The sequence below is a fragment of the Coregonus clupeaformis genome, unplaced genomic scaffold (genome assembly GCF_020615455.1).
Source record: "Coregonus clupeaformis isolate EN_2021a unplaced genomic scaffold, ASM2061545v1 scaf1179, whole genome shotgun sequence".
NCBI lineage: Eukaryota > Metazoa > Chordata > Actinopteri > Salmoniformes > Salmonidae > Coregonus > Coregonus clupeaformis.
Genome location: NW_025534633.1, coordinates 57,903 through 67,500, shown reverse-complemented (window position 1 = coordinate 67,500; position 9,598 = coordinate 57,903). Strand labels below are relative to the sequence as shown.

The 9,598-nt window shown below is 48.1% G+C and overlaps 1 protein-coding gene across 1 annotated transcript in view; it reads right to left on the bottom strand.

The window, feature by feature from the left end:
* Positions 1-8,812, bottom strand: part of LOC121562045 (ADP-ribosylation factor-like protein 6) — a 9,734-nt gene extending 922 nt beyond the window's left edge. The window contains 6 exon segments of the mRNA XM_045217685.1: positions 856-871; positions 873-951; positions 1,376-1,444; positions 2,409-2,470; positions 5,210-5,361; positions 8,640-8,812. Coding sequence (XP_045073620.1) covers positions 856-871; positions 873-951; positions 1,376-1,444; positions 2,409-2,470; positions 5,210-5,332 — 349 coding nt within the window. The 5' untranslated portion in view covers positions 5,333-5,361; positions 8,640-8,812.
* Between the last annotated feature and the right edge of the window lie 786 nt (positions 8,813-9,598).

Sequence of the window (9,598 nt, the reverse complement as noted above, 5' to 3'; positions counted from 1 at the left end):
AACAGCGCCTTCAGAAAGTTGTGTCACAGCCTGAATTTAAAATGGATTCAATTCAGATTGTCTGTCACTGGCCTACACACAATACCCCATAATTGATACGTGTTGGTAAGTCTTGGCTTGGTTCAAATGATACGTGTTAGTTAGTCTTGGTTCAAATGATATGTGTTGGTAAGTCTTGGTTCAAATGTTATGCGTTGGTTAGTCTTGGCTTGGTTCAAATGCTATGTATTGGTTAGTCTTGGCTTGGTTCAAATGATACGTGTTAGCTAGTCTTGGTTCAAATGATACGTGTTGGTAAGTCTTGGTTCAAATGATACGTGTTGGTTAGTCTTGGCTTGGTTCAAATGATACATGTTGGTTAGTCTTGGCTTGGTTCAAATGATACATGTTGGTTAGTCTTGGCTTGGTTCAAATGATACATGTTGATTAGTCTTGGCTTGGTTCAAATGATACATGTTGGTTAGTCTTGGTTCAAATGATACGTGTTGGTTAGTCTTGGTTGAAATGATACATGTTGGTTAGTCTTGGTTCAAATGATACGTGTTGGTTAGTCTTGGTTCAAATGATACGTGTTGGTAAGTCTTGGTTCAAATGATACGTGTTGGTTAGTCTTGGTTCAAATGATCGTGTTGGTTAGTCTTGGTTCAAATGATACGTGTTGGTTAGTCTTGGCTGGATGGTTGAGGAGTGTATCCAGTTCTATGTGAATCAATGTGGAGGATGATTCACCTGGGTGATTGAGGAGGGTGTATAATGTGGAGGATGATTCACCTGGGTGATTGAGGAGGGTGTATAATGTGGAGGATGATTCACCTGGGTGGTTGAGGAGGGTGTATAATGTGGAGGATGATTCACCTGGGTGGTTGAGGAGCCGTATCCAGTTCTTCTTTAGCCACCACCATCCTCAACTTGTCTCCACTGTCCACCACGAAGATGATGGCTTGACCCTCCCTGGGGGAGAGGGGTAAAGGGGTCAACATGATTCACTACCATTACTACCTACCCTGTGTGTGTGTGTCTGTGTGTCACTTTGTGTGTTTATCACTGTGTGTGTCTGTCTGTGTGTGTGTGTGTGTGTGTCACTGTGTGTGTCTGTGTGTGTATGTGTGTGTGTGTTTATCACTGTGTGTGTCTGTGTGTGTGTGTGTGTGTGTGTCTGTGTGTGTGTGTGTGTGTGTGTGTTTTATCACTGTATGTGTGTCTGTGTGTGTGTGTGTATCACTGTGTGTGTGTGTGTGTGTGTGTGTGTGTGTGTGTGTGTGTGTCTGTGTGTGTGTGTGTGTGTGTGTGTGTGTGTGTGCGTGTGTATCACTGTGTGTGTGTGTGTGTGTGTGTGTGTGTGTGTGTGTGTATCGCTGTATGTGAACAGACTGACTTGTAGTAATGCTCCCAGAGGTTCCTGTATCTCCCTTGGCCAGACATGTCGAACACTGTGAAGGACAGACTGGAGAGAAGAGATGGATTTAGAAGACTGGAGAGAAGAGATGGATTTAGAAGAAGACTGGAGAGAAGAGATGGATTTAGAAGAAGACTGGAGAGAAGAGATGGCTTTAGAAGAAGACTGGAGAGAAGAGATGGCTTTAGAAGAAGACTGGAGAGAAGAGATGGATTTAGAAGAAGACTGGAGAGAAGAGATGGCTTTAGAAGAAGACTGGAGAGAAGAGATGGCTTTAGAAGAAGACTGGAGAGAAGAGATGGATTTAGAAGAAGACTGGAGAGAAGAGATGGCTTTAGAAGAAGACTGGAGAGAAGAGATGGCTTTAGAAGAAGACTGGAGAGAAGAGATGGCTTTAGAAGAAGACTGGAGAGAAGAGATGGCTTTAGAAGAAGACTGGAGAGAAGAGATGGCTTTAGAAGAAGACTGGAGAGAAGAGATGGCTTTAGAAGAAGACTGGAGAGAAGAGATGGCTTTAGAAGAAGACTGGAGAGAAGAGATGGCTTTAGAAGAAGACTGGAGAGAAGAGATGGCTTTAGAAGAAGACTGGAGAGAAGAGATGGCTTTAGAAGAAGACTGGAGAGAAGAGATGGATTTAGAAGAAGACTGGAGAGAAGAGATGGCTTTAGAAGAAGACTGGAGAGAAGAGATGGCTTTAGAAGAAGACTGGAGAGAAGAGATGGCTTTAGAAGAAGACTGGAGAGAAGAGATGGATTTAGAAGAAGACTGGAGAGAAGAGATGGCTTTAGAAGAAGACTGGAGAGAAGAGATGGCTTTAGAAGAAGACTGGAGAGAAGATCCTTTGGCACTATGTTGGGAATAGGATACCATTTGGGACACATCCAAGGATATGGTGATACTGGTAACGTTAAGACAATGTTCCCCCCACAACCTTCAAGGTATAGTTTTGAACATCTGATCATCGTACATACATCCATTATTGTCTCTAAAACAAATACACATCATTAATTACCTTGATGTCTTGAACTTCTCTATGCTGAAGCCAATGGTTGGGACGATGTCTTGTGTCTGGGCCTGCATGACACAGGAATACATTAGTTGTGGTTAATTACTAATCAATAGATTAGTTGTGGTTAATTACACAGGAATAGATTAGTTGTGGTTAATTACTAATCAATAGATTAGTTGTGGTTAATTACACAGGAATAGATTATTTGTGGTTAATTACACAGGAATAGATTATTTGTGGTTAATTACACAGGAATAACATCCATCCATCCATGACCTCTCTTCCTATAGCAGCACTTCTCTACCCTCTTCCTCCTCTCTCTCTCTCTCCCTCTCTCCATCTCCTCCTCCTCTCCCCCTCCATCTCCTCCTCTCCCACCTCCATCTCCTCCTCTCTCCCCCTCCATCTCCTCCTCTCTCCCCCCTCCATCTCCTCCTCTCTCCCCCCTCCATCTCCTCCTCCTCTCCCCCTACATCTCCTCCTCTCTCCCCTCCATCACCTCCTCTATCCCCCTCCATCTCCTCCTCTCTCCCCCTCCATCTCCTCCTCTCTCCCCCTCCATCTCCTCCTCCTCTCCCCTCCATCTCCTCCTCTCTCCCCTCCATCTCCTCCTCTCTCCCTCCATCTCATCCTCCTCTCTCCCTCCATCTCCTCCTCTCTCCCCTCCATCTCCTCCTCTCTCCCCCTCCATCTCCTCCTCCTCTCCCCCCTCCATCTCCTCCTCTCTCCCCTCCATCTCCTCCTCCATCACCTCCTCTACCCCTCCATCTCCTCCTCTCTCCCTCCATCTCCTCCTCTCCCCCTCCATCTCCTCCTCTCTCCCTCCATCTCCTCCTCTCCCCTCCATCTCCTCCTCTCTCCCTCCATCTCCTCCTCTCTCCCCTCCATCTCCTCCTCTCCCCACCATCTCCCCCTCTCCCCACCATCTCCCCCTCCATCTCCTCCTCCTCTCCCCCTCCATCTCCTCCTCTCTCCCCCTCCATCTCCTCCTCTCTCCCCCTCCATCTCCTCCTCTCTCCCCCCTCCATCTCCTCCTCCCCCATCTCCTCCTCCTCCTCCCTCCATCTCCTCCTCTCCCCTCCATCACCTCCTCTATCCCCCTCCATCTCCTCCTCTCTCCCCCTCCATCTCCTCCTCCTCTCCCCTCCATCTCCATCTCCTCCTCTCTCCCTCCATCTCCTCCTCTCTCCCTCCATCTCCCTCCTCTCTCCCTCCATCTCTTCCTCCTCTCTCCCCTCCATCTCCTCCTCTCTCCCCTCCATCTCCTCCTCTCTCCCCCTCCATCTCCTCCTCCTCTCCCCTCCATCTCTCCTCTCTCCCCTCTCTCTCCTCCATCACCTCCTCTATCCCTCCATCTCCTCCTCTCTCCCTCCATCTCCTCCTCTCCCCTCCATCTCCTCCTCTCTCCCCTCCATCTCCTCCTCTCTCCCCCTCCATCTCCTCCTCCTCCTCCCCCTCCATCTCCTCCTCTCTCCCCCTCCATCACCTCCTCTATCCCCCCTCCATCTCCTCCTCTCTCCCCCTCCATCTCCTCCTCCTCTCCCCCTCCATCTCCATCTCCTCCTCTCTCCCTCCATCTCCTCCTCTCTCCCTCCATCTCCTCCTCTCTCCCTCCATCTCTTCCTCCTCTCTCCCTCCATCTCCTCCTCTCTCCCCCTCCATCTCCTCCTCTCTCCCCCTCCATCTCCTCCTCCTCTCCCCCTCCATCTCCTCCTCTCTCCCTCCATCTCCTCCTCCATCACCTCCTCTATCCCCTCCATCTCCTCCTCTCTCCCTCCATCTCCATCTCCTCCTCTCTCCCTCCATCTCCTCCTCTCTCCCTCCATCTCCTCCTCTCCCCCACCATCTCCCCTCCATCTCCTCCTCCTCTCCCTCCATCTCCTCCTCTCTCCCTCCATCTCCTCCTCTCCCCCCCTCCATCCCCTCCTCCTCTCTCCCTCCATCTCCTCCTCTCTCCCTCCATCTCCTCCTCTCCCCCTCCATATCCTCCTCTCCCCACAATCTCCTCCTCTCCCCCTCCATCTCCTCCTCTCCCCTCCATCTCCTCCTCTCTCCCCTCAATCTCTTCCTCCTCTCTCCCTCCATCTCCTCCTCTCTCCCTCCATCTCCTCCTCTCCATCTCCTCCTCTCTCCCTCCATCCCCTCCTCTCCATCTCCTCCTCTCTCCCTCCATCTCCTCCTCTCTCCCTCCATCTCCTCCTCTCTATCTCCATCTCCTCCTCCTCTCCTCCTCCATCACCTCCTCCATTCCTCTCTCCCTGCGGTTACTCCTTGTATCTCTCTCCACCACCCCCTCTTCAGGAAGACATGGAATCCTTCTCCTCTGAAAACCACTAACTATAATGAGTTACTCTACTCCTGTCTCCCTCCATCTCCTCCTCTCTCCCTAACCACTAACTATAATGAGTTACTCTACTCCTGTCTCCCTCCATCTCCTCCTCTCTCCCTAACCACTAACTATAATGAGTTACTCTACTCCTGTCTCCCTCCATCTCCTCCTCTCTCCCCTAACCACTAACTATAATGAGTTACTCTACTCCTGTCTCCTCCATCTCCTCCTCTCTCTCCTAACCACTAACTATAATGAGTTACTCTACTCCTGTCTCCCTCCATCTCCTCCTCTCTCCCTAACCACTAACTATAATGAGTTACTCTACTCCTAAAAATGTTGTCATTTCTTACACCTGTATGTGTGACTTTACATGGCCATACTATATATATCACAGCAAACCACTAACCCATTCTCATCTAGTTCATTAAGTAAGTAGGTTCCTAACTGATCCAGGCTACTAGTGTAGACTTACATTGGATGGTTTGAGTTGGTTGATGATAGTGGTCTTCCCACTGTTGTCCAGTCCCAGACACAGGACGTTCACTTCCTTCTTCTTCAGCCCCAGCCAGCCAGCCAGTTTGTCAAACAGACCCATTGTTGGCCGTCTTATTCCGGGGGGGGTCTCTGTTGAAGAAAATATATTGCATCATAGTAGCTAAGACCATCACACAGCAATAAAACGTGTGACAACAACTGAATCTGCCCTGCAAACCCAGGGTGTAGGGCCTAATCATTAGTCCAAACAGTTACAAAACAAGAGTTTCTATTTGACAAATGCAGGTAGGACTCCGACATTGCTCGTCCTAATATTTCTATATTTCTTAATTCCGTTCTTTTACTTTTTTAGATTTGTGTGTATTTATTGTTAGATAGTACTCCACTGTTGGAGCTGGGAACACAAGCATTTCACTACACCCACAATAACATCTGATAAATATGTGTATGCGACCAATAACATTTGATTTGATTTTTAGCTAGATCCCTCCCCTGTTTCATTCCGTTTGCTTCCGTTTAAGAAATGTTTGCAACAGAATCGGCATAACGAATACGCCCCAGGTATGCATCCACAGAGCATGGTAAGAGAGCTTTAGCTCTGTCTGCTTGGCTGGAAGACAGAAGTCACATGACGCAAAGGTAGAAGAATGGTGCTAAGTTCAGACCTTCATCTCCTGAGTACAGACCTTCATCTCCTGAGTACAGACCTTCATCTCCTGAGTACAGATTTTCATCTCCTGAGTACATGCCTTCATCTCCTGAGTACATGCCTTCATCTCCTGAGTACAGACCTTCATCTCCTGAGTACATGCCTTCATCTCCTGAGTACATACCTTCATCTCCTGAGTACATACCTTCATCTCCTGAGTACAGACCTTCATCTCCTGAGTACAGACCTTCATCTCCTGAGTACAGACCTTCATCTCCTGAGTGCAAACCAAGTAAACTTACTTCTACATGTCTACATGCTCTCTTGAGAACCTTGAGGATCTGGAAATGGAGTTGGTCGGCAGTGGTGAGCGCTCTGAAGTTGAGTCAGACCAGGATGAAGTGGGCATTCCTGAGGCGACAGGTGTGGTAGAGACTTCCAACGTTTACCCTGAGAATCCTACCAGGGATGATTGTGGACCGGTTGGAGCGAGATGTTTGGAAAGAGTGGATTCCTGCTTTTTGGCCAACCCATATGTTGTGTCAAGCTGGGTAAAGGACAAACTGGAAATGGTTACATCTGTGAAAGTTTCGAGAAGAGGAATTGTTTACATTTTTCGTGCATCCTCCGGCCAGAGGAAGCGGGCGCTTCACGTCACACGTCTCGGGGCTCAACCTGTGTCGTGGGGGGGTAGCGTTGAGTGTAGAGATGGATCAAAATGATAAATAATATTCCTAGTGTTTTTTGACGCCCGCCGTTTTGGGGAGACGTAGACCCGGTGGAAATGGCGAGACTGAGAATACCCTGTCTGTCTTGTTGAGCTTTGACACAGAGTTTCTACATGATAAAGGTCAGGTTAGGTTATATTTGCTATTCTGTAAGGGGCTATGTTCGAACCCGCTACGGTGCTTTAGGTGCCAAGGATTCAGACACGTCGCAGCAGTGTGTAGAAGGGAGATGTGCAGGAGGTCACAGTCAGAGGGAGATGTGCAGGAGGTCACAGTCAGATGGAGATGTGCAGGAGGTCACAGTCAGATGGAGGTGTGCAGGAGGTCACAGTCAGATGGAGATGTGCAGGAGGTCAGCAGTCAGATGGAGGTGTGCAGGAGGTCACAGTCAGATGGAGATGTGCAGGAGGTCACAGTCAGATGGAGATGTGCAGGAGGTCACAGTCAGATGGAGGTGTGCAGGAGGTCACAGTCAGATGGAGATGTGCAGGAGGTCACAGTCAGATGGAGATGTGCAGGAGGTCACAGTCAGATGGAGATGTGCAGGAGGTCACAGTCAGAGGGAGATGTGCAGTTGGGATAAGAGAAAGCGCTGTGTGTCAACTGTGGGGGCGCCCATGCAGCTGGAGGCTCCCAAGTGCCCCTGTGAGAGAGAGGTTGAGATGTCCAGAGTTCGAGTGGGGCAGAAAGTTTCCTATGCTGAGGCAGTGAAGAGAGTAGAGGATAGTCCAAGGGTGAGCGATTCAACTGGGAGCCCCGCCCAGTAAGTAGGCCTGAACAGAGAGATCCAGAGAGGGTGAGTTTTAGTAACGTTGGATTTCTTGCGTTTACAGCCAGCCATGGTGATCAACTGCACTGCGCTGATGGAGCGGAAATCCCAGAAGACAGATGTGGTAGTTGCAGCAGCAGAGAAAATATTTGGGTGTGAGAGATTTTAGTGCAGAAGATCTACAGGAAGTTTTTAAGAGAAGGAGTTCCCATCCTCCCAGGCTGACAGCCTGGTGTAGGATTATTTAGGGCCAAAGTAGTGGGATGAGGTGGTGGGTTTTTGGGGGGGGGACAGTGTATAGGTGCAGGGCAGTGGAGGCTGCTGAGGGGAGAACGGTTCATAATAACGGCTGGAATGGAGTAAATGGAATGGTATCAAAAACATGGTTTTCATGGGTTTGCTACCATTGCATTACATTTACATTTACATTTTAGTCATTTAGCAGACGCTCTTATTCAGAGCGACTTACAGTTGGTGAGTGCATTCATGTTTTTTTGTTTTGATTTTTTCATACTGGCCCCCCGTGGGAAACGAACCCACATCCCTGCCGACCAATTGTGCGCGCCCATGGGTCTAATAATGCATTCACTCCATTCCAGCCATTTATGAGCAGTTCTCCCCTCAGCAGCCTCCACTGGTGAAGGGGTTAGATGGTGATACAATTTAAGATTTTCCCATTCCCCTTTTTACCAAAATGTGTAATTCACACTCCGACCTGCGAAAGGCAGCAATACGCAATACAGCGTCTAATCTGCCGGAAATTCACACGAAGAAGAAGAGTTTAATTGCTAGCTAGCTGACTGGCTAACGTAGCATTACAATAGATACAGTAAGCGCCACATGTAGCAAGGAGTTTTTTCTTCTTCTTCTAGATAGTCACATTTAGGGTAGTTGAGGGTTTCATTTTGATTCGTAGCTAATGCGTCAGCAACAACGAAAGATAATGGAGTTTCAACCCTTTCTGATGTAGCTAGCTAGTTAGCATAACGTGTTAGCTACTTGTTAATAAATTAGCAAACTAACGTTAGCTAGCTATCTGGTTAGCTAGAGTTAGCAGCGCGACTAGCTAGCTATTTTAGTAAATCTTAATCCTTGGACCTAGTTTACCATAACGTAGATTGACCAGCTTTGAGTTTACTAAACTGGGTTAAATGGGATGTACTCAAGGTGCCTATAATCCCATTGAAAGAAACGATAGCTAGCTAGCAAACGTTAGCTATCTTCTTCCCAGCAGCATATGTGCAATTTATCTTCTCTTTACCTGAAAAGGGGGTCTTTGGTACGATTCTTCCAACTTTGTTCTTCAAATATCAAACGATGCGTATCGAAACCCAGTCATAACCAGTCACAGCCCGATGACATGTTGATATTTTCATTCATTTCTCTCAGTCCAGTGTTTCGGTGCTCAGAAAGCAGTGGCAGTTTCCACGGCGTTGTCTAGACGACGGACGACGTAGCTAGACTTTCTGTATCTTGGCTCCAAATGCGCCATCCGCTGGACATCACGGGCATTACAACCGATGATGCGACGGACCACTTTGTACCACGACATGACTAAATCACACCGATAGGATGAATATTTTAATAGTTGAGTCAAAACGATGGCAATAATATATAACAACATCACCAACCAGCAGAGCCTACATCTTCCTTTATAAACACCCTGCCTACAAGGCTGTTATTGATCACCAGTTAGGGCGTACAGTGTCCATTAATACATTATACAAAAATACATTTGAAAATTGTGAGGGAAAAAAAAGCATTCATAATGTGTGTATGTTTGCTACTACAGATCCCAGAGTGTATTGCTGGGATGGGAGGGAGGGAGGAGGTGGTGCTGCCCCCAAACGTCCTGAGCACCTGTTTGAACAGATCCACCCCCCCATGAGAGCTCTCAATGTCAGGAAAATATGTGGGGATCTCTCCAGTGACGAATGAGGATGCTGATTGGTGTGTGGGGGAGAGAGAGAGCATTCGTATCATTCACCCGAATCATGTGTGCTGTATCTGTCTGAGGGAGCCTATTTAACATTTACATTTTAGTCGGACGATCTTATCCAGAGCGACTTACAGTTAGTGAGTGCATACATTATTTATTTTTTCATACCCACAACCCTGGCGTTGCAAACACCACGCTCTACCAACGGAGCTACATCCCTCCCGGCCGGCCATTCCCTCCCTCCTGGTCCGCGATACATGAACCTACGTGACCATTGCAAC